Source organism: Sus scrofa, chromosome 3, assembly GCF_000003025.6.
Source record: "Sus scrofa isolate TJ Tabasco breed Duroc chromosome 3, Sscrofa11.1, whole genome shotgun sequence".
Classification (NCBI taxonomy): Eukaryota; Metazoa; Chordata; class Mammalia; order Artiodactyla; family Suidae; genus Sus; species Sus scrofa.
The window spans coordinates 58,550,529-58,575,163 of record NC_010445.4 but is presented as its reverse complement, the minus strand read 5'-3'; the positions used below and the strand labels follow the sequence as shown (position 1 = coordinate 58,575,163).

At 45.5% G+C, this 24,635-nt stretch overlaps 2 protein-coding genes across 10 annotated transcripts in view; one reads left to right on the top strand and one right to left on the bottom strand.

Moving 5' to 3' along the window:
* On the top strand, positions 54-15,641 carry MRPL35 (mitochondrial ribosomal protein L35). 2 transcript variants are annotated; one of them, XM_003124936.4, is made up of 5 exons: positions 54-184; positions 3,848-3,962; positions 8,458-8,647; positions 9,558-9,702; positions 12,287-15,641. In XM_003124936.4, exons 2-5 carry the CDS (start codon positions 3,920-3,922, stop codon positions 12,473-12,475), a joined length of 567 nt encoding a protein of 188 aa, XP_003124984.1. In that variant the 5' UTR covers positions 54-184; positions 3,848-3,919; the 3' UTR covers positions 12,476-15,641. The 2 variants fall into 2 exon arrangements, with proteins under 2 accessions (XP_003124984.1, XP_020942951.1); XM_021087292.1 differs by lacking the exon at positions 54-184 and having other exon boundaries at positions 3,888-4,036; positions 12,287-14,475.
* The window catches only part of REEP1 (receptor accessory protein 1), a 122,625-nt gene continuing 114,210 nt past the window's right edge, over positions 16,221-24,635 (bottom strand). For 4 of the 8 annotated variants that reach the window (XM_021087288.1, XM_021087289.1, XM_021087290.1 and 1 more), the window contains 4 exons: positions 21,694-21,845; positions 19,234-19,301; positions 18,521-18,603; positions 16,221-18,345 (listed from right to left, as the gene is read on the bottom strand). In XM_021087288.1, coding sequence (XP_020942947.1) covers positions 18,239-18,345; positions 18,521-18,603; positions 19,234-19,301; positions 21,694-21,845 — 410 coding nt within the window. In that variant the 3' untranslated portion in view covers positions 16,221-18,238. Of the gene's footprint in view, positions 19,302-21,693; positions 21,865-24,635 lie in introns of all 8 variants that reach the window. The other 4 variants (XR_002342544.1, XR_002342546.1, XR_002342543.1 and 1 more) reach the window with 3 other exon arrangements.

The window sequence follows — 24,635 nt, the reverse complement described above, 5'->3', positions numbered from 1 at the left end:
CTCCTGTTGCCCCTGTCCAAGCCCCTCCGAGAGGCTGGGCTCTGTCGGGACGGAAAGGGCGCTTTCTCTTTCCGGGTTGCGCTTCGGGTTCTGGTCTGTAGCGGGAAGCCCAGGGTACTAGGTGAACTGAACCGGTTGGAGGACGTCGGAAACTGGGGCTTCGGTTCCTGCGAAAACTGAGCAGGTGTGATTCTTCGGAGAATTCTAGCAGGAAAGTGGCTCAGCCTTTTCCGTCGGCTGGATATTTCGTAGAAAGGAATGGATTTGCCCAAAGTTACGTAAACGACGGTAGTGTCTCGGTTTCCGCGTTTGTTTTGTTTGACAGTCCTTCAGGGAGTCATGCTTTTGAGAGGCTGGGTGAGAGAACACTGAGGAGACCTTTGTGCAAAATTATTTGTTCATGTATCTAATAAATAGCAGAGAAGGGATAGGGACCCTGATTCTTCAGGTTCCACAGTCTCTACTCCTTCCATATTAAACCACACTGCTTTCTCCACCAAGTTTGTATTTTAAAAAGATAATTTTGGCCACAATCTGTGAGATGAAGTCAGTGCAGAAACACTGTTCAAAGCATTCCACCGATTCTGTAATCACGGAAACATATGTTAAATATTGAACACTATTCAATACTATTAGTACTAGTAATGATCTTATCACAATATCATAGAAACTAAATAACTTATCTATTGCGTGTGTAAGGTACTTCAAGTCTTAACTAGATAGTTCATTGTAGTTCTCCCTAGCGGTAGACAACGCTACTGAATCCCATTTGTAAAGAAGTGACTTTGAAAATTATCTAAGGAGTTCCCGTTGGGGCGCAGCGGAAACGAATCCAACTAGGAACCATGAGGTTGCGGGTTCAATTCCTGGCCTCAGTGGGTTCAGGATCCGGCGTTGCTGTGAGCTGCGGTGTAGATCACAGACTGGGATCTGGCGTTGGTATGGCTCTGGTAGCTACAGCTCCCATTAGACCCTTAGCCTGGGAACCTCCATATGCCACCAATGCAGCCCTAAAAGTCCAAAAAACAGAAAAATAAAATTATCTAAAATCAAATGATTACTTATGTTTGTATAGGTTTACTGCTTTTCCGAATAATTTTGTAATTACATTATACTTGATATTTCACATTGCCATCACTTAGCCTCAAGAGCAGTCGCCCACTTTTTTTTTTTTTTAGTAATTTTAACAATTAAACGGCAGCCCTGCCAGCCCATCCCTGCCCACTGCTCTCATGCTAGCTGACGCCAGTGTGATGACTTTTCTAACACCTTGGCCATAAACCTCTCAATGTCAATGAACATCTCCTCCAGCCATGTATGGCACAGCGTTGGGCCTCAATATCATTAGCAACTTTTCCATCTTCAAGATTTCAAACTCCAAAATTAATTTCTATAGTTTTTGTCATTTAATAAAGTCCTTAATCCCCATCTTCATGTGCAATTTATGACTTTTTTTTTTTTTGCTTTAAAATGGACTGTCCTCAGGAGTTGCTGTCATGGCTCAGTGGTTAATGAATCTCACTAGCATCCTTGAGGATGCAGGTTTGATCCCTGGTCTTGCTCAGTGGGTTAAGGATTCGGCGTTGCCATTAGCTGAGGTGTAGGTTGAAGATGTGGCTCAGATCACACGTTGCTGTGGCTGTGGCGTAGGCTGGTGGCTACAGCTCTGATTCGCCCCCTAGCCTGGGAACTTCCATATGCAGCTCTAAAAAGCAGAAGAAAAAAAAAAGAATCTGACTAGTATCCGTGAGGATGCAGTTTCAATCCCTGGCCTCACTCAATGGGCTGAAGGATTCAGCGTTGCCACGCTGTGGTGTAGATCCTAGACTCGGCTGGATTTGGTGTTGCTGTGGCTGTGACATAGGCTGGCAGCTGCAGCTCTGATTGGACCCCTAGCCCCATATGGTGCAGGTGTGGCCCTAAAAAAAAAAAAAAAAAAAAAAAAAAATTTAAACAATGCCACTCTTCTCACTAATTTTTTGAAATAGTTATTTTTCATAAAAATATGTTTGTATTAACATGGAAAAGGTTTATAATTGTTATTTTATTGAATTTATTTTATTCCTTTTTGTCCAACCCACAGCATGTGGAAATACCCAGGCCAGGGGTTGAACCCATGCCATAGCAGCAACATAAGCTTCTCCAATGACAATGCCAGATCCTTAACTTGATGTGCCACAAGAGAGCTCTCATACTTGTTATTTTAAAATGACAATAAGTGCAGTAAGCAAAATAATTATTCTCCAATACATCCACATTCTCCTAATCCCAGAGACCTGTGAATATATTACCTTGCATGACAAGAACTTTGCAGGTGTGATTAAATCAAGCATCTTGAGATTGAGGAATTATCAAGATTATCTGTGCAGGCCAAGTATAATCACAAGGATCCTTATGAGTGAAAGAGGGAAGACGGAGGGGCAGAGTCAGAAAAGGAGGTATGGGAGTTCCTGTCGTGGCACAGCAGAAATGAATCCTACTAGGAACCATGAGGTTGCAGGTTCAATCCCTGGCCTCACTCAGCGGGTTAAGGATCTGGCATTGCCGTTGCCATGAGCTGTGGTGTACGTCACAGACTCAGCTCGGATCCCATGTCATCGTGGCTGTGTCGTAGGCCAGCAGCTGTAGCTTGGATTAGACCCCTAGCCTAGCAACCTCCATATGCCTCAGGTGTGGCCTTAAAAAGCAAAAATAAATAAATAAAAGCTATAAATTTTTTTTTCTGTTTTACTATCCAATGTAATGAATACTAATGGGCATAATCCATATAATTTAAGGTTCTTTAGGATGCTCAGTTTTTAAGCATGTAAAGAGGTTCTAAGACCAAAATGTTTGAGAACACTGCTCTAAATACATCTTGTGTCTGTCTTGGCTCCCTTTCTTCTTACCTCAGCTCCTAGTGTTCTTACTACCAAGAGTGACCTTGCCCTTGTTAAAAATCCTCACCATTCTTTAAGACCCATTTATATTCTACTTCCTTGTCCCTGATCACCCCAACCAGCAGTCTCCTTAACTGAACTGCCCCTTGAGTCACTTATCTGCCTTGTATTTATGGTCTGTACTTGCCGCCTCATTAAATGTGAACTCATTGAGAGCCAGTGTTTGACCCTTACCCATTTCAACCAATAAATGTTGTCATATATTGTCTATGCATCAAACATCTTAGGCAACGGGAATGGAAGAGAGGTTTGTTGTTTTTATTGTTTGAATGAACTTTTTTTTTTAGTGGATGATTACTAATTCTCAGGAATAAGATAAGGAATATAGTGTTCAAGAAGAGATGAAATGTCCTTCCACCAAATAGCAGTGTTATTGATTAGAAAAAAATATGTGTGGAGTTACTGTTATGGCTCAGAACTTCCATATGCTGCTGGTGTGGCCCCAAAAAGACACAGACACACAAAAAAAAGAAGAAAGAAAAAGAAAATACGTGTGTATATGTGTGTGTGGGGGGAGGAATCCTTAGGATATTTACATTCATTTGATTATAGTTGGCATTCATTTTTTAAAAAATTCTAATAACATTGCTATTTCCTATCCATCTAGCTTAATATATACCACCTTTGGAAGGATACATTTTATTCTCTCAAATAAATGTAATAAAATGAGCAAAAATAAATTGTTTCAAATATGTTATGTACTTAAATACATCTTTCAAGCAAATGCTCGGTAAAATTGTATTGACAGCCTACTATATGCCAGGGACTATTCTATAGGCACTTGTTTTACAGCGGTGAAGGACAGCCTGGCATATATAAAAGGCATTCAATACAGGTAGACTTAGTGTCTTCCCTTTTTTCATTCTCGCCCTCCCCCTCCCCTCCCCCTCCCCCTCGACTCCACCCAGATTACTCTGCCTAAATTCCTTTGCCCTGAAGTTTTTGGACCCAATGAGGCTGCCGTAGGGTCGGATGGCAAGATGGCGGCCTCCGCTTTTGCCGGTGCTGTGAGAGCAGCCACAGGTCAGTAGAAATGGGTGCGCTCGATTCACAGAAGTGGGCCCTGGCGCAGGATGGATTGGGCGTTTATCGTGAAGGTTAGCAGGAAAAAAAAGGGGGGGGGTGTCTTTATTTGATGCCAGAGTGTTGTTCGGAATTATCTCCGGGGTCAGCACCGGAAGTTACCGAGACTTTCAGACCCTTCCGGACCTGGGTTTTCCCAGTTTGCGCTTATTTACCGCTCCTAGCCATTCCACCATCCTTAGAAAACAAACCAGAAGACCTGGGGTGGAAGGAGGCAGAAAAGTCCGATCTGAATTTCTGATTAGAGGCTGGGACCCGACACTCGCCACCTTTGACCTTGAAAAATTATTTAATATCTCTGAACTACGGAGTCTCCAGCTCTAAAATAGGTATATTAACATCCACCTGAAGGCAAAATGAGTTCGTGAAGGTAAAGCGCCTGCATAGTACCTGGCACGTGGTAAGCGTATATGTATGAGATTCACACGACGTTCGGGGACTGTGGCTCTGGTTTACTCAGTCCCTGGCACAAGGGCAGTCGTAAGTTTTTCTTAACAGAAAAGTGACCGGAGGAGTTCCCGTCGTGGCTCAGTGGTTAACGAATCTGACTAGGAACCATGAGGTGAGGTGGTGGGTTCGATCCCTGGCCTTGGTCAGTGGGTTAAGGATCCGGCGTTGCCGTGAGCTGTGGTGTAGGTTGCAGACGCGGCTCGGATCCCGCGTTGCTGTGGCTCTGGTGTAGGCCAGCGGCTACAACTCCGATTCGACCCCTAGCCTGGGCACCTCCATATGCTGCGGGAGCGGCCCTAGAAATGGCAAAAAAAAAAAAAAAAAAAAAAAAAAAAGGTGACAGAAGTGAAGGCTCTAAGGACTTATGCGAAAACTTAAAGATCATTCAAATACGACAAGATTATCAATAAATTATTTGCACAAAAATATAGGATAAAATTGTGTGCAGGAATAGAAATAAAGAGGTGTAAAATTTCCGACTCTTACAGAAGAGCTTGTTTACGTGGGGTATCTGTGAAATATAACATGTAAAGAAAAATGTATATAGCATACAGGAATAGCTTTAACAAATGACTCTATAGCAAACATGGGAATAACTGACTCAGAGGCCAGGACATAGAACACTATCAGGAGCCTTGGAGCCTCTTCCCCACTTCTGTGTGCCTCCCCAGTCAAACTACTTATTTTTGTCAGACATAAACAGAAACATCATTTTTATTATTACCTTGTCTTTTTTTCTGTAATAATTTTAAGATCTATAATGCATCTCTAAGTAATACATTACATGAATGGAATCACACAGTATGTACTCTTTGTCTTCTTTTTCTTTGTGAAATTCATTCGTTCTACAAGCTGTATTGTTTTCTCATTGCTATAGAATTGTCTCTTTATGTGACTACCCACAAGTCTACATTTTACTGTTGATGGGCACTGGGGTGTTTCCAGTTTGGGGCAATTAGGTACAAAGCTGATTGACCTTGTACATGAGTGCAAGAGTTTCTCTAAGGGGTGTGTGTGTGTGTGTGTGTATACATATAAAACTAACTGGAATGCTGAATCACAGAGTATGCGTACAATCTGCATTGCCTGATGTTGCCAAAATGATGTGCTTATTTATTTATTTTTGCTTTTTTTTTTTTTTTTTTTTTTTTTTCTTTTTGAGGGCTGCACCTGCAGCATATGGAGGTTCCTAGGCTAAGGGTCTAATCAGAGCTATAGCTCCTGGCCTACGCCACAGCAACACCAGGTACGAGCCACGTCTGTGACCTATACCCCACCGCATGGCAACAGCAATGCTGGATCCTTAACCCACTGAGGCCAGGGTTTGAACCCACAACCTCATGGTTCCTAGTTGGATTCATTTCCACTGCGCCACGATGGGAACTCCCTATTTTTGCTTTTTAGGGCTGCATCTGCAGCATATGGAAGTTCCCAGACTAGAGATCGAATCAGAGTTTCAGCTGCCCACCTGCAGCACAGCCATAGCAATGCAGAATCCAAGCTGCATCTGCGACCTACACCACAGCTCACTGCAACGCTGGATCCTCAACCCACTGAGCAAGGCCAGGGATCAAACCCACATCTTCATGGATACTAGTTGGATTCCTTTCTACTGTGCCACAACAGGAACTCCAGGATATAAATTATTTATACTTGAAAGATGGAAGGTCTGCACTGAGTAAAGAATTTGACTTCCAGGAGCTTGGTGTAAGGCTCTCCCATCAGTGTCCTGAATCTTTGATTTCACCTAACTCACTAATGTTGATGCTTCCTTTTTCGGTTTGACAGTAGTTATCTTTGATAGAAAACAGAAAAGCAAAATAACAGTTTTAAGTCTTCCTTCTGGCAGCTATTAACATTATTCCATCTTTGCTAAGCATTCCTCAGCTCTCTTTTTTTTTTTTTATTTTATTTTTTGCCTTTTCTAGGGCCGCTCCTACAGCATATGGAGTTTCCCAGGCTAGGGGTCTAATCAGAGCTATAGCCGCCGGCCTACGCCAGAGCCACAGCAACACGGGATCCAAGCTGCATCTGCAACCTACACTGCAGCTCATGGCAACGCCGGATCCTTAACCCACTGAGCAAGGCCACCTCACCTCATGGTTCCTAGTCGGATTCATTAACCACTGCGCCACAACGGGAACTCCTCAGCTCTCTTATTATCTGCTGTTAGTGCTAGTTCATTAAATGTTTTCTCTGTGCCAAGCACTCTTCCCAGTACTTTACATGGTTGATCTCATTTAATTCTCATTTCCTGACTATGATTAACCTCATTTAAATTTGAGAACACTGGGGCACAGAGAGATTAAATAACTGGCCCATGGTCACACAGCTAATAAGCAGTAGAGCTGGAACATGAACCCAGACAGTCTGACTCAAACACTGGCCCTTCACCTCTTCACCACACTGCCCTCAGTATGTGAAATCAGTGCAGTGGACAGTAGGCAGTGGTTCTAAACCCTCACTTAGTTATCACACTCACCCGTGGAGCTTTTTTTAACCAACTACTGAGGTATAATTTACATACCATGAAATTACCTGTTTTATGCATACAATTGGCTGATTTTTAGTAAATTTAGTGGGTTTAGGGATGGAGGGGGTAAATTACAGAGGGTTTGCACACTGGTGCAACCATCACCAAATCCAGCTTTTTCACAGTTCCATCATCCTGTGGAGCCCTATCAACGTGCACAAGAGTTCCCGTCATGGTGCAGTGGTTAACGAACCTGACTAGTATCCATGAGGACATGGGTTCAATCCCTGGCCTCGCTCAGTGGGTTAGGGATCTGGCGTTGCCGTGAGCTGTGGTGTAGGTCGCAGATGTGGCTCAGATCTGGCATTGCTGCTGCTGTGGCCTGTGGTGTAGGCTGGCAGCTATAGCTCTGATTGGACCCCTAGCCTGGGAACCTCCTGTGCTGAGGATGCAGCTCTAAAAAGACCAAAAAAAAAAAAAAAAAAAAAAAAAGTGCACATTTTCAGGTCCCACACTAGCCTCTGTCGGAGTCCACAGGTAGAGTCAGGGCTCTATGAGTGATTCTTTTTTTTTTTTTTTTTTTTTGTCTTTGTCTTTTTGTTGTTGTTGTTGTTGCTATTTCTTGGGCCGCTCCGGCGGCATATGGAGGTTCCCAGGCTAGGGGTTGAATCGGAGCTGTAGCCACCAGCCTACACCACAGCTCACGGCAACGCCGCATCGTTAACCCACTGAGCAAGGGCAGGGACCGAACCCGCAACCTCATGGTTCCTAGTCGGATTCGTTAACCACTGTGCCACGACGGGAACTCCTCTATGAGTGATTCTGCTTTGCAGCCAGGGGCTCTGAGTCTGGCCATAGTTGAAGGATAAAGAGGACTACTTTGAATCCACACAGCAAGGCTCTCCATGAGCTGCCCACCTGGTTTCCCACTACTTCCCAGGCATCTCCAGTAAGCCAGCAGTGCTCAGCCTCTGGCAGGTCCAGTCCCTACTTCTGACACAGATTTGTTCCAGCTTTGTTGCCTCCGCATATGCTGTTCATCCTACCTGGACACTGTTCATCCTTCTCTTCTCGCAGCTGGTTCATTTTCTAGAGGGGAGCTCAAGTACCTCTTCCGTTTTCTTTCTGAATCCTCTGGCCGCTCTGCTGTGAAGCTTTTGTGTGTCTGCGTTTGCCATACTGTTGCTTTATGTGTGGGAACACAGTCTCATCAAGTTAGGAATTAATGTTATATATCTTTTGTCCCCCACTATCGAATGTAGAACCAGAACACATCAGACTAGATGGTGGGGATGGTTGCACAACTCTATAAATTGACTGGAAAGCACTGAATTGTTCACAAATGGGTGATACTGTGGTCTGTGAGCTCTACCTCAATGAGGTTGATAAAAAGCTCAGGACCCGTTAATTATGTATGACACTTTGTTGCTTTGATCCATTACTTCATTTTAAATAGCTGAGTGCATGTTTTGGAGCTTCATATTAAGTGTGTGTGCTTCTCTCCCTCCCCAGGAATCTTACGGCCGCTGCATATTTTGGCATCTTCAGCCTATCAAAACTGTGCCAAGAATGCCTGTCTTAGTTCTGTACTGTCCTCCCGACATTTCAGTCATATTCAGACATCGGCTTTGTTGTCTGCCCCCAGACTTATCACATCTGTCAGAAACCTCATGTGTGGACCTACTGCACCAGTCCTCAACAGGTTGAGTATATAAATTTCAGTAAACATGATGCTTGGACAAAAGCTCTAGAATCTTCATGCCTATGACAGCATCTAAGAAGTAGGTGATATTCTTTGCCTGCCTACAATTAATAGACTTTGCATGATAGGATGGGAGAATAGACATGTTTGTGGCAGGGACGACAACACGGGGCCCACTTGTGGTGTTCCAGATGTGGTTTCCCAGGTGGAAACTGTCAGCCAAAGTGAGGAGTGAACAAGATGCTCACCCTACAAGGCTGGGCTGCTTGTGGCACTCATTCAGTCAGCAGATATTTAGGTAAGCATTCCTTGGTGCCCAGCACCATACTTGGCGGTAACAATACAAGGATAAAAACAAGTTGAAGCCCTCTAGGAATTTATAAGCTAGAGGGCAGATGGCTAAGACATCAGGGTACTAAGATATGCCAGGGTAAATTCTCTCATAGGGATTGAGGGCCCAGATAATGGAGGGCTGGCAAGTTGATGATAGTTGCTATTCTTTTTTTTGTCTTGTCTTTTGAGGGCTGCACCCGTGGCTTATGGAGGTTCCCAGGCTAGGGGACCAATTGGAGCTGTAGCCACCGGCCTACACCACAGGCACAGCAACGCCAGATCCAAGCCGCCTTTGCAACCTATACCACAGCTCACGGCCACGCCGGATCCTTGACCCACTGAGCAAGGCCAGGGATTGAACCCGAATGGATACTAGTTGGGTTTATTAACCACTGAGCCACAACGGGAACTCCAATAGTTGCTCTTCTTATTTAGGCCTAGTGTCAAGGATGGTCGAAGTAACAATGTGTATTGAAAGCTCTATTCCAGTGCAGCTGCTTCATTTCACAGTATAGAAGTGGATTTTATTTTTCAGTCAGTTTTATTGTGGAATTAAGCATTTTAAAATATATTTTAGAGTGGCCCCCTTGCTCCCACATGTCCTGAAGCCACCAGTCAGAACCGTAACATACTTCAGTTCACGAAAGGGCAAGAGGAAGACTGTGAAAGCTGTCATCTACAGGTTCCTTCGACTTCATTCTGGCCTGTGGCTAAGGAGGAAGGTGAGTCTTCACACGGTTCCTTGCTTAGAAAAGGAGAGTGAGCTTAGAGTAAACTGACACAGAATTCAGCTAGCCTGCCCCCGCCACACCTTCCCCCATCTCCCTAGTAGCTTTCACAGTGCTTGCTTAGGTCTGGGCTTGGCAGGCTATGCATTATGTAAGCACATCCACATGAAGAAAACATGGTTAAGCGTTCATAAAACAAAATAGTATTCACAGTGGAGAGTCTCCAGTCTCCTCTTGTGCCTGGCTTTTCTAATGATTTCCAGAATCCCTCTGAAGGCCCCAGTGTGTAATAACCTGCAGGGGAGGCTTTGTTTGAGCCCAAAGCGTTAAAACAGCAAAGTGTACTTGAGCTAGGACTTGGTTGCATGGCACCGAGTTGGGGACTGGGGAGTTTCCAGCCTACCTTGGATTGGGTTCTCCAGGTGGCTTGATCTTTCATGGCAGAACATTAGTCCCTCATATACTTTTTTCATTAACTTTACAAGTCTTTCTCTGATGTATGGTATATATGGTCGGCAACCCTATCAGATAGAACTCGGTGCTTATGCTGGTCAGAGACCACAGCCTCTGGAGAGGGATTCTGACAAATTATTCCTCCTCTGTCTTCCCCCGCAGTAGGTCTTAAATGTGAATGTGGGCTTTTCCATTCATGTCCTTATTATTCATGAACACAGAGTAGGTGATAATTAGAAAGCAGGTAAAGACCAGAATTTTACAAGACACTGTTGAGTTTTGATAACTATTTGAATCCTAATTCCTTTTTACTACTTGGAAGTTTTAAGAAGAAAACAGAAAATGTGGGTGGGTTAATTTACAGAAATATATAAAAACTGAAAGTATTTTCTGTAGCACAGTTTCATCCAGGTGTTGCTAATTTTTATTGTTTATTCCCGTCTTCCTTTTTTTTGACCACGCCTACAGCATGTGGAACACCAGATCCTTAACTCACTGAGCCACAGCAGGAACTCCCCTCCTTCCATTTCTGAATGTAGAGATTGTCTAAAAAGTTTCAAGCATTTTCACATTTGTTACATTCCACAGCATAATCTTCAAAGGAGATTATTCTGGTGGTGACGGGCAGGAGAACAAACCAGCTGTCAGTATGTTAGAGATGCACAGGGACTCAGGTTGGCTTGCAAACTAGAATGTTACTACACAAATATGGAGATTTTGGTTTGAATGTTTAAATTTGAAATCATAAGCAATGAGAAGTAACCATCTAATCTCTGGCATTTTAAAGCCACAACTCTTATAACCTTATTTCTAAGCATCACTGTACTATAGAAGTTGCTGGTCACAGTGAGGACACACACCAAAGCATGTCAGAACCCAAGGTGCCTTCTCGGCAAAGAGCTGTGGTTTTGTTCAGTTAGTTCAAAGGACCCAAGTGCTCTTACCAATAGCTTGGGTTCTAGTCTCACCTGTCCTATAAATTAGTGTGTGGTTTTAGCGAAGCATTAACCTGGGCAGCACCTAAGAGGTCTTCTAGTTTAAACAGGCTATGATTATGCCTTTTATATTTAATCTAATTATCTGTTTCTTAAAAAGTTAATTCTTTAAAATTAATGAGTGGATGGTGTATATGGCGGTCTGGATTAAACATATGTGGTTACATACGTGGTAACCATTCCTTCACCACTTCTAATAATAGTTTTAGTGTAGTCATTATTTCTTCGAAAAGTATTACTAAAGAAATTGGTCCCCGGCAAGTGAAAAGAATAAATGATGCAATGTACTTGAGAAGTGGGCTTCGAAGCCCTTGTAATACTCAGGCCCCCTAACTGAACATAAATGTTAGCATCTAGTCAGTACTCCTTTCATCATCCTCCACCTTTGGAGAACAGCAGTATATTGGCCAAGAACCCTTCTAGTTCTCTGACGTCAGTCTGCTATCTAACTTCTCTAATGCATGGTTGTTTCTCTTTCATCTGTAAAATGAGAACAGTATGTTATTGTTGGAAATTGTTGAAGAGATAATAAGGTTATGTATATAAAGTTAGCTATTATAATTATCTATCATTATCCTGTACTTCACCAGCCACAGTTTATTTGGCTTTATAGTCTGCGGTTTTCGTGTAAATAATCTTTTTAAAAAATATTAAATTATTGCCGTGGCTCAGCAGTAACAAGCCCGACTAGTATCCACAAGGACTCGGATTCAATCCCTGGCTTTGCTCAGTGGGATAAGAATCTGGTGTTGCTGGAAGCTGTGATGTAGGTCACAGATGTGGCTCGGATCTGGCATAGTTGTGGCTGTGGTGTAGGCTGGCTGCTACAGCTCCGATTCGACCCCTAGCCTGGGAACTTTCATATGCCACCACTGTAGCCCTAAAAAGACAAAAAAAAAAAAAAGAAGAAGAAGAAAGAAATTATTGAAATTATTAATGTTTCTTTTTCAAACTACATGTGCCTTCTCTGCCTACCCCTCATTGAGATCACATTTTTCTGAAGAACATACCAGCCCCTGTGAAAGTTTAGTCTTTGTTCCCAGTGGACCTCTAAACCATAAGTTGTGAAGATACCTGTTGCTTCCTATATAATAAAATGTTTTAAATGTCTTTGTAACATTATCTCACAGGCTGGTTATAAGAAAAAATTATGGAAGAAGACGGCTGCACGAAAAAGACGCTTAAGGGAATTTGTCTTCTGCAATAAAACCCAGAGTAAGCTCTTAGATAAAATGACAACGTCTTTCTGGAAGAGGCGAAACTGGTATGCTGATGATCCTTATCAGAAGTATCAAGATCGAACAAACCTGAAAGTATAGATGAGAAGTTTGATGACTTCCCACCCAGTTACTGAATCTTCATGTATACGTCTTTGCCAAGATGATATAGTATAAAACATGATGTAAACTGTCCCATCGGATATGGAAATACACAGTACCAACATTACAACATTAAATTTATCAAAGTTTTAAAATGGGCTAAACATTCCCAGATTTGTTCAGAGAAAAACAATTTTAAATTACCGATTATTTTTAACAAATGATAAAGGCTTACTAATGGCAAGAACTCTCCAGTCAGGACAGAGGATAGACATTAAAAGGTTATGAAGCTAACAAGTTAGCTCAGGAAGTGTGACATCATCTTAAGGTTATGTGCTGGGAACTCAGGAACCCCTTCACATCCCCATGTCCCACCCAGGACTAACCCCCAGGCCTCAGGAACAGAAAGGACATGGTGATCCTGGATCCAAGGCACCTCTGGGGGCCTCGGCAGCAGGAAGTGGTGGATCTTAGGCTTGGGGTCTGCTATGCATATGACTTGGTTCTTTTTATATCGCTGGCTCCATCCCCTCTCTCCTCAGCACCTTCCCTCATTCACAGCTTTTGTTCACTCTTAGTGTCTGCACCCTCATAATATAATGCCCCTTTGACGTTCTTTTCTAAGAAATCACGACGCTTGTTCCTATCTCTAGCCTCCAATTGCTGAGAGACCAATCGGGCCAGCCTGCCTTTTTATACCAGGTCTCATCTGGGGTCAATGACCAGTGTAGGGGGTATTCCTGGGTCTGGAGCCCAGTGGCCCACTTGTGAGCAGTTTCACTCAGAGAGGAGCCTAGGGTAGCAACACAAATCTAGTATACTAGGTTCACTGTGTCCATAACAGTTCTGACTTAGTTTATTGGAACAGAATTTCTTATTGAGAGAAGAGTAAATGAAATAGCCTTTCAGAATGCCCATTCATGACCAAAAAAAAGAGGCTGTATAAGGGGAAATAAAAGCTTTTTAACCAAGAGTTAAAAGATATTATTATTTTTGCTTTTTAGGGCTGCACCTATGGCATATGGAGGTTCCCAGGCTAGGAGTCTAATCAGAGCTACAGCTGCCAGCCACAGCCACGCAGGATCTGTTCTGCGTCTGCAACTTACACCACAGCTCATGGCAACGCTGGATCCTTAACCCACTGAGCGAGGCCAGGGATCGAATCTGTAACTTCATGGTTCCTAGTCAGATTCGTTTCCACTGCGCCACAACGGGAACTCCAAAAGGTATTATCTTTTTAAGTTAGTTTATCCATTTGAGATTTCATATTTTTATTTATTTCTTTCTTGCTTTTTAGGGCTGCACCTGTGGCATATGGGAGTTCCTAGGCTAGGGGACGAGTTGGAGCTGCAGCTTCCAGCCTACATGGCAACACTGGATTCACAACCCACTGAACAAGGCCAGGGATTGACACTGCATCCTCAAGGATGCTCCTCAGGTTCGTAACCCACTGAGCCACAACAGGAAGCCTGGAGAGTTCATATATTTAATTGTGAGGATGAATTTTTTCCAAAATTTTCAAAGACACATTGTAGAAACTAAGGAGGAAGAGGTAATCTCAGTCATTTTTAGACACAACGTAAGAGTTAAGCATTGTTCCCTTGAAGAAGGTCAGTTCAGTTGCACTGAGGAAAATTCAGTTTTTCAGGATGTTTATAATCTAGGGCAGAATCGTCTGGGAAGCATTTTCAAACAACCAAGCATTTTGTCTAGCTGAAAAACCATTACTAAATAGGACTGTGCCTCAATCACTGCTTTACATCCTGTAATATAATAGTCGATGATGATAAGACGCATTTCCTCTGTTGTTAATAGATAAGGTAAAAGATAACCAAGTTGAAATTCTGTGGCATGTCAGACTAGGATTATTGGAGGAATTCTTTGAACCCAGTGTGTGTTCATTAAAAGGAAAAGGGGTGACAACCGTGTTCTAATACTCCAAGGCCAAGTGTGTGTCTATTTATGGGACCAGTTAATAAAGAACAGACATTTGATTTGCAGTGAGAATCTCAAGAGCGTGAAGCATGGAATGGTTTTCTGTTTGGATGGGTTTTCGTTGTCTCCTGCTTCTGACAAGCCCTCCGTGCCATTTTGCACCTGCCTGGCTCCTCCCCTCTTCCATTTAGCCCCGGAAGCTGAAGATGAAACTGGAGTCCCCAAGAAGCTGAGGAGGAGAAGCCTTTTCCCCCACCTCTGACGAGTCCAGTGCAGTGTGACAAGGTCTCAAGGGGCCTCAGAGCACCCTGGTTTCCCCTCTAGGCCAGGGACAGGAGAGGCCGGACCACCGCTGGCAACAGGCCCTGCAGCCACAGATGGGCTGGCATGGAAGGGCTGACAGGCACATGGGTTAGGGGAAAGGACATTTTCATGTATGTAATTTTTGTTTTGTAGATAGCAGGGCTTATCATCAATATTGATTTTCTAGTTTGACAACAAAACTTTAAAAGGTCTATCTAAATGACATTTGGGTATCTGTAAAAGTATAATTTATTGAACACCTACTATGCGGTTCCACAAAACAGCTAACTTGCATAGCGACCTTGCAAGGGAGATATGATTTATCCCTAGATTTGTGGAAAATGAAGCACACAGAAGGTTAAATACAAAACACAGCTAGTGAGTCACAGAACCTGGGCCTGTCTCCTTGGAATCTTGTGTATTTCCCCAAGTCTTCTAGCAACATGAAAACTCACAGGGAAATCAACAAGTGACTGGAGTTCCCGTCGTGGCGCAGTGGTTAACGAATCCGACTAGGAACCATGAGGTTGCGGGTTCGGTCCCTGCCCTTGCTCAGTGGGTTAACGATCCGGCGTTGCCGTGAGCTGTGGTGTAGGTTGCAGACTCGGCTCGGATCCCGTGTTGCTGTGGCTCTGGTGTAGGCTGGTGGCTATAGCTCCGATTCAACCCCTAGCCTGGGAACCTCCATATGCCACGGGAGCGGCTCCAAAGAAATAGCAAAAAGACCAAAAAAAAAAAAAAAAAAAAAAAAAAAGTGACTAACCTAGCACCACAAATACTAAATACCTCTTCATGACACTGAACCAGTCAGCTTTTAAATCCTGTAACTTTGCTTTTCAGTTTTTTGTCAGCTCTTAACCTAGTTAATCTCGGTTCTGTTGGCACTGGACTTGGCTCAGTAAATGAATAAATGAGCGGATTTTCAGCCTTCCTTTGCATCTCTTCCTTCATTCTGTCCTCAGAATCTTCTTTTCCACCGCTGCTCTCCTTTCCATCCTCGTGTCAAACACAGACTACAAAGGAAAATGAGTGCTTCCCTGTAATGTTTCAGAGTCTGAGTTTCCAGGCCTTTGTACCTGTTTATACCTTAAAGGTAAGGGCTGCAGTGGCATCAAGGGCATCCATACCTCCCCCGGGGCACCCCCACATGCACCACCCTCTCCTGACCTGCGCATGAATGCCCGCACCTGCAGATGAGAAAGAAAGCAACAGACCAGAGGTCCATCTGCAGAATTAAAACTGCCCTCCAGATGAACAACTCTGTTTTCCCAGCTACCTAGTTGCCCCTGGTGATCTTTAAAAATGTAAGACAAGCATGCTGCTCGATTTATATTTATGTGGTCACCTGGTTCTCAAAGCATTGATATCATTTAATTTTTTCTCTTCGCAACAATTCTGTGCAGTAGGCATGGAGCCAAGTCACCGGGCACCAGGCCAGGTCGTGGCTGAACACTCAGCTTCAAAACTAAGTATCTTCTCTTGCCTCATAAGCCCAACATTGCAAAGATGTCTTTTAAAAGAAAAATGTTAAGACTTTATTCAAGATATATATCAGGCATTGTAACAAAACAGCAGAACTTCAACCTTTGGAATACTGTAACTTTACAACCAACCCTTTAATGCACAGACCAGTATACTATTTTATTACAGGTCGTTCTATAGGGATTACAGAAATAAACAAAGGGGAAACAGGCACAGTCACGGTCCAGGACGTCAGCTCTCTGGGTGTGTGCCGCTGCAAACGGGCACATCCTTCATCGTTTCTGACTGTGCCAGGTACACAACTGGGAAGGAACTCGAGGCTGGTCGTGGTTGACAAGCACTGTTATCACGAACACATGGACAGTTTACTACAGAGAACACACGTTTCAGAGGCCAGTGAAGTGAGCAAGCTATTCACACAAAGCCAGGAGGGAGTATGCCTAACTCTCCAGTTTCTAAGTCCACCACCACATCTCATCGCCTCCGACGCAGGACGGGTGCTCAACGGCGAAGAACTGAAAAGTGGCCACGTGAAAATTAGACTTTCCAGCCAGCAGTTTGTAAACAGCCTGTGTCCGTAAACGGGCAAATTTAAAACATTCAGTCTGATCCTCTAGACAGAACGCCACGCCACTACATGTACACTTCGAGGCATTCACATTTTACGTCCATCCACACACAAATACACAGCTTGTTGCATAAGTAAACACGTTTTGCCAGAAATAATGACAGCTGCTCTCAGTTGTACAGTGAGTGTTTTTAAGAGAGAAAACTGAACTCCCTAACCAACACTGGAAGGAGAAATAGTTACATTAAGACAGCAGTTTGGATACCTTTATATTTTTAAATCTTAAGTGAGACGTAATACAGCGCGTCTGAGAGTAGAGTGCTTTGAGCTTGTTTTTGGCATAGTTGAGTGCAAACTTAATAGCCCGTACTTGTGAAGAGTCTCCATTGTAAAATGGTGAAAATATAGCTTGTTCACAATAGGATTTGAATCTCTGCTGCTAAAGGCATTGATTATTTTGGCAAAAAGAAAAAAAAAAGGTTATTAAAAAGCTGCTTAAGCTTTTTTTGCATTTGTTTCTGATAATTCTGGGTACTCCCAGTAACAAGTAAATACATTTTAAAGCATATATTTTCCCTCTGTCTGAAACTATTCAGTGAGCTTGAAGAAAACAAGGTTTCTGTCCTCCCTGGGTCAGGGGTGTGGGGGCAGGTTAGGTATTGGTGAGTGGGGGACACAGACAATGAATAGGCAGCCTCTATTTGCCCTCTGAACTGCAAATTTGCCTTTAGGTTTATTTTCCTAAATCCTTTTGTAAATTACAAAGTCACCTTCAGAGGCATCGTGGGGAGAAGGGATTTAAATATGCATATCTGGTAACAATCAAGTAAAACCCTTTCCGAGGCAGCTAAGATCCAGCCAGTGTGTCATCAGCAAAGACTGATGTATGTTCACGTAGCTCAGTCAGGGAACAGTCTTTAACTGGGCCTGTCCACAGCTGATTGAGGGGAAGTTCTCTGTGGTACATAACACTAATTCTCTCGTGTTCGGGGCTTATCTATGAACAAAGACAATCCACGGATTATAAGTAACTGGGTTGTGGCCACAGCATGCATCACACTGAACGGAAACACCAACTCTAAGCACAAGTATACGAGTCCTACGTTTAGGCTCAGCTCTCCCAGTGGAGAGCAGCTGCCTCAGACCAAAATGCTACTGAAGCCAGATTCTTCTTTCCACATAAAATTCTCAACCTAAGAAGGGAGTCTCCTCAGATACTAAGAAGATACTTGTTCTCTAACTAAGCGATCCAGACTTGGGTAAAATCGGAGTGCCCACGAGCATGCTGCTTTCTCGTCCACATTCTGCACAAGCCAGGTAGGGAACAGGGGGCGCGAGCCACAGCTGCCCCGTGGAGCTGCAGGCCACGTCCATGAAGAGCTCAACCTCTAAGGACCTTTCGAGAACCCAGCATGTGGATCGTTCCCCAGGTGTCTCAGAATCACTTCATGGCCTATCTGCAACAAAGCGCAGTTCTAGGTGTGTTTGAGTGGATCAGTTGGGTTTTGCTTAGCTTTCTCTAAAACAGGGCGCTCCGACGATAGGCTCCTCTCCCTGGGGAAACCAGTCAGAGCCCTGGATACTGTGAAGGAGAAACAGTTGTCGTCAGGCACTGGAAACCCTCAGCGATTCCCCACAACAGCGCTATACGTGAATCCTCCAGAAGGATTCAGAGACTCCTCAGCCTGGATCCCTGGGGGAGATGAGCTTCCTGTAACTTGTATTCTAGGCTGTTCCCCTGACTTCATTCCACTCACCTCTGTCACTAAAATATTGTCTCTCTTCATTCTGAACGTCTCTGGTATACTGACTGACTGGCTGAAGCGAATGGACCATCACCCTGCAGGGAAAGGGGTGTTGTACTCAAGCTGTATTTGGAAGCTTCAAAAGCACGTCTGAGACATTCTCTAGGATCAAAATAATTTCTTACACTTCTGTTTTTGCAGTTTTCTTGCACATTAGAACCTCTGGCAGCCCTTGCAAGCCCACTATATTAAGCCGAAAGCCGTAAATATGTACATCAGAGTCCAAAGTATTAGTACCAAGAACAACAAAAGGGGGGGGGGTTTAAAAATTGCTTTGTTTGCATATACAGGACTAAAAACAAAGTATGCAACAAATAAATTACAAATGTACATCTCAGCAGTGTGGGGTGGTTCTTGTCTACTTCTAAAAACCCTGCCATCTGTAATGACAACCCAATTGTGGAAGTTACTAACCTCAGAAGATTTAAAGATCACACCCTCCCCACACACTACCTTTCCCTTCAGCCTCTCCCCAGCAAAATAAAGGAAAGGAAGGGGGGGGCGGCTCTTAAAAGTGGAAGATGGGGGAGAGAAAAGGCCATGTCCAAGGCTGCACGCTCAGCACACCAGCTTGCGGGGTTTCTATGTTATGAGTGAATAAATAGCTCTTTAAGGCAGAGAAGAAACATTCTGTGGATCCGGTGCTGTTGGCTCATCTCACTCACGTGGTTTCAGTGGCCGAGGATGAGGTACTTTTCTTCCTGAAGCGAGATCGAAGGATTCTAGGCGGTGCCTGGTGGAGAAAACAGAAAAAAAGAGCCCTCGGTTTGGTGTAAACACGGAAGCTTTTGAGGACAGCAGCACCCGGACAGGTCTGTGTTGACCTCTGGCCAAACGCACATGTGTGAAGAGGCTGGATGGGGCTGGGGGCTCACTCGGAGTTTCCACAGCAGGGATTAATCACATGCCAATCAAACCCGGGAAGCTGAGCCAGTTGAGGAGGGCAGCGCCTCCTTTTTTTATGCTCTAAATCCCTGGAACTCCCAAGTGAATGGTTGTGCAGGTGGATGACACATCTTGTTTCTGCCTGGGGAGCAAAATGATCTTAACCAGGGACTCTGCAGGGAGAAATACCTCCCCCTTCTTGCCTTGTCTTTCTTATTCCTTGGGGAACGGGCCTTGAGGCGTGCTTAAAATTGCTATCAACACATTTCCGGTCCTCTTTCTGGATGGGAAATCCTTTCATGCACAGCAAACCACACACGCAAAGGAAACACTGTCTTTAAGTACGAAGTGTTCTACCTCCTCTCCCCACAAATGATTATCCAGGGATCCCTCTTTCCCTGGGACACACAAATCACAGGGGAAGTTACTGTCACAATAAAAGGGAAATGTTTCTTCCTAACATAGCCCTCCAGGGGCTTCACTGGCCCCAGCCACCCTCACCCCCTGCCCCTGCCCTCTTCTCTACTCAATTTCGTTTTCTACACTGTCCTCTCACACCTCCATCCCTTCTGACCGGAGGCCCTCCCTCCTCTCTCTGTGTGGCTCTTTCCAGCACCGGGCTCCAAAGTCACTCCCGAGCCCCACCCCTATGGCCCAGATCACCTCCTCCATCCTCACAATGTTTTGCACAGACGAGGACGTCAGGGGACTCTGCACCCACAGTGGAGTGCACCTCTGGGGGCACTGTCTCCCAGCCACACTTGGGCTTTCCTGAAGGCAGGTCGGTTCGCCACCATTTCCCAGTAAGGAGCTTGGTGCCTAGAAGGCACATGGGAAGGGAGGCAGGAGGGAAAGCAGCAGGAACCGAAGGCTCTGGCCTTCTGCTTCCTGAGTCCTACACTACCCCTTCATGACTAGGAAATGTTCACCACCCACCTCTGGACGAGGAAGAGAAAGCCAGCGAAACCTCTGTTTCAGGGATCCACTTCAGGCGGTTAACGGTAAACAGTAAAGGGGCTTGTGCAGCTTTAATAACAAAACCAAGAGTTCCCCACATGGCACAATGGGAACTGAGGCATCTTGGGAACGCTGGAACGCAACTGCCATCCCCAGCCGCGCACAGCACAGCGGGTTAAGGATCCAGCATTGCCACCGCTGTGGCTTGAGTTGCGACAGCAGCTCAGATCTGATTCCTGGCTGGGGAGTGTGGAGGCAGCCAAAAAATAAAAAACAAAACAAAACAATAAAGGAACAAACCCTCAAGACCTAGAATGGTCCTGATACCTTCTGTGCCCTCTGGACAGGACCCCTCTCCCCATCGTGGCATTGCCCAGGCTCTAAAGGACTCCTTGGACAGAGTCCAAACCTGGAATTGCTTTTACCAAAACCTCTAACTTGAAAATTGACCCCAGCCTGCCCCACATACGGAAGGGATCTGATGAACGCATGAGCGCTGCGTGGGAACGCTGGCCCCACTGTGAACGCGGCCCACAGGCTGACGTGTAGGAGGAGGGGAGCCTTTCCATGCGCGGCCTCACCTGCGTCTCCCAAGCTTCGCTCCTCTCTGGACAGAGAGGGACTCCTTATTTGCCTCAGGACTCTCAGGCCACAGTGTGCAGCAGATGGGGAAGGAGGGGAGATGTGATGGGACAGAGAGGAGGACACTGGGGCCCCCCTATTCTGCCCACCCTGCGCCGGAGCCCACGGCTGGTGACCCTGCACAGAGCAAGGCCCTGGGGCTCTGGGCTTGGCCCTCCTGCAGCCGAAACTCCATCCGCACCTACAACTGGCAAGAGTACATATGCCAAGTGTATTGTCTCGGTCATTTTGAAGGGCTGTGTCCCTTGATAACATTTTACCAGCATCCACTTTGTGCCGGGCTCTATGCTGGGTAGAGGAGACGCGGAGATGAACAAGCCTTCATTGTAAAAACCTGTCGTATAGCACATTCTGAATTTTTCTTCCCCCAAGACACTCATTTGGGTTGCTTTTCACTGGACGCTATCTCAGCTCTCCTATTTTTAAATAAAAATAGTAGGGTCTTTCTCGCCCCTTGGCAAGTAGCTGGATGCTGCCTTGTGGCTTGTCTTGCCTGTTGGTTGAAGGGAAATCTCCCTTCCCCAGACACTCAGGAGATGTTGGAGGCCCCGAGAGATGCCGCTCCCAGGAGCCCCAGATCTTCAGGCGAGCCCTTTGTACACACACACACGTACCACCCGGCAGCCCCCGACACCGTGTACCTCCAGGGGGAACTCCGTCTTTCGAGGTTCCTTAAACTTGTACATGAAATCCAGCAGGTCTTCCTCCTCCTCGTCAGAAAACGCCAAGGGGTTGTGGACCTGGTGGGGCTCCCAGGCCTTCACACCACCCTCATTCACATCTCCCTCAACCACTTAAAGTCCATTTACAATCTACACAGAGGAGACAAAGTACAGCGAGGCGGGATCAGTGCAGAAAGGAGCAAAGAAGGGCAGGCAAGGTCAAGGTTAGGCACACAGCACCGCAACCCAGGCCGGTTAGGAGAGCCGAGGCCCCAGTCTCCTCCAGGGATACTGCAGGGGATCTGGGATCGTTGTAACTGTGAGACAGGTCAGGCACTGTTCACAGGCTTCAGAGTCTACTGGTAAGCGACCAAGGAAGGTGCGGGCACCACTGCCTTAACTGGGAAGAGTCAAACCCTGCAGCTTACAGCTGTGAGGCCACAGCAGAACGCTCCGGGAAAGAATCTCCTCAAGAAAGGATGGCGGCAGTGACCTCCAGAGGGGAGCGGCACAGTTTTCTTTATAATACATACAATCAGTGCTGACAGTGTCCTAATTACACTTGCACATTCAGCTCCAAGCATCCTTTAAGAGACAGGATGTAAAATGCCAGGAAGCTTTCAGAAGGAACTTTAAGCAAAACTATGTAGATTTTTCAGTTCAAAGGCCAAGTCCTAGAGAAGCAAAGGAGCCTAGTGGAAGGAGAATCAAATCACAGCCTTCCCCTCAAAAACGACAGCAAGGTTCCTGTTTTGGTGTGACATGACTAATCTGCAGGGAAAGCTTGAGCTTCGTGTCACTGAGTGTGTCGTCTTTTTTCAATGTTCAGTGCTAAGCATAGTCCATGGCATCTGACCACATGGTCCTACCTCAGGCAAGAAATAAAATACTTCCTGCCCATATCCTGCTTCTCTGACACCCAGAGACAGATCTTTCTAGGCTTCATATATTGTTTTTGCCAATAATCAGAATCCAGGGCCAGAGCTTCCTTCGTGGCTCAGTGGAAACGAATCTGACTAGTATCCATGAGGATGCAGGTTCGAGCCCTGGCCTCACTCGGTGGGTTAATTAAGGATCCGGTATTGCCATGAACTGTGGCGTAGGTCAAGGACACGGCTTGGAACCCAAGTTGCTGTGGCTGTGGTGTATGCCTGCAGCTATAGCTCTGAAACAACCCCTAGCCTGGGAACCTCCACACGCCACAGGTGCAGCCCTAAAAAGACAAAAAAAGAATGTAGAGCAGAGGGGCGCTCAGGTCACCTGGTCCAACCACCCCAAGGGCCTGCTCTTTCTGGGACACCCTGCTACTACTCCTAAAAACATGTTCAGCCACCAAATGTATTCTCTCCATCAAAAAGGGAATAACAGGCATTCTGGCTGTGGTGTGGTGGGTTAAGAGTCTGACTGCAATGGCTTGGGTCACTGTGGAAACATTGCTTCGATCCGCAGCCCGTCCCAGTGGGTTAAAGGATCTGGCACTGCTGCAGGAAGTGTAAGTCACAGCTGTGGCTCCAGGAACTTCCATGTGCCGCAAATTCGGCCCCCAAAATAAGGGATGTTGGGGAGGAGGGTGAATAACAGCAGCAGATGCTAGTTAAGTAAAACTAGTAGAGGAAACCTAATCTTAAGAGGCTTTCTGGGTCATTGATGCTATGTTCTCAATAGCCAGCAGGGGGCAGCAAGAGAGCACGGCTGTCAACCATGAATTTCAAAGCTGAATTGTAGGCTCAGACAGCATCTGAGTAAGAGCCAGGCCGGAGATCATTTACTTTCCTTTGTGTTTTTGGCCCCTGTGCATCCCCCAGCGCATTTACTTCTGGTCCCTTCCCTTGCCCAAATCAGCTGCACCTTTAGCACTACTGAACATGAAGACTGGTGACGCCAGGGAGCCCTCCCTGAATACTCTGGACACCTGGGCCCCCCTGCTCAGTCACTGGATGGGGCTTAGAATGTGTACCACACGGCTGTGCTGCCTGTCCTGGGTCTCTTGTCCATCACTGTCACTGCCTCAGCCCCACAGAAAGCATCTTGTGCTTGGGGTCTATGGCTGACCCTCCCAGCCCCTCTTAGCACCTGACCCAGGGCTGCACACACAGTGGCCGCCCATCCACTAACTGTGGTGGAGCCCTGACATCATCTCAGAGAGCTCACTCTTGTCTCAAATCAGAAGGCAATAACCATCACAAAGACATCCCTTCTGGACATCTGCTAGGAGGAAAAGGTGATGACAGGCTTGCCCTCAGCCCAGGGCAGAAACTGCAGAAGCAGCCTTGCCAGCTCTGCCCCAGCATGAAGGCCCGCATCGTAAGAGCGGGCTGGTTTGTGTCTGTGTCTCTGCACACGTGGTTCCCTCTAAATCCAGGTCCCTGTACTGATCACTGTGGGGTTTAGAAGGCAGCCCAGAGTCACTGCAAGATCCTCAGAAATCTAACAATTCAGACTGTCCACCCAGCCTGGATTCCCTGCGACAGAACAATGAATTCACACATTACCACAACGATAATAATAATAAACAATAACAACCACTATCTTAGGACTGAAACAAAAATAGCTTTGCTACTGTTCTCCACTGCATCCTTGAGCATGGACTAAAAGACAGGGGGGAAAAAAACTGACTCTCTGATCCCCGAGGAGTGATGCATCAAGGAGAACCCAGATATTCAGGTAGGAATAGAAAACAAGCATTCAACTCAGTGGAGGTGGGGAGCTAGTGTGGGCAGCTCTGGGGGCCGGAAATAACTTCTGACAGAAGGTTTTTACCATGAGTGTCATTTGTGGAGTTCCTGCTGCGGCGCGGTGGAAACGAATCTGAGTAGTATCCATGAGGATGTGGGTTCCATCCCTGGCCTCGCTTAGTGGGTCAGGGATCCAGCATTGCCATGAGCTGTGGTGTAGGTCACAGATGTTGCTATGCTGTGGTG

What these genes read in the sequence shown, in the direction of transcription:
- MRPL35 (XM_021087292.1), top strand. Translation starts at nt 3,973, where the DNA reads ATGGGTGCGCTCGATTCACAGAAGTGGGCCCTGGCGCAGGATGGATTG. An exon ending in ATTGGGCGTTTATCGTGAAG is followed by an intron (nt 4,037 to 8,457) that starts GTTAGCAGGAAA and finishes CTCCCTCCCCAG; the next exon opens with GAATCTTACGGCCGCTGCAT. An exon ending in GCCTGTGGCTAAGGAGGAAG is followed by an intron (nt 9,703 to 12,286) that starts GTGAGTCTTCAC and finishes ATTATCTCACAG; the next exon opens with GCTGGTTATAAGAAAAAATT.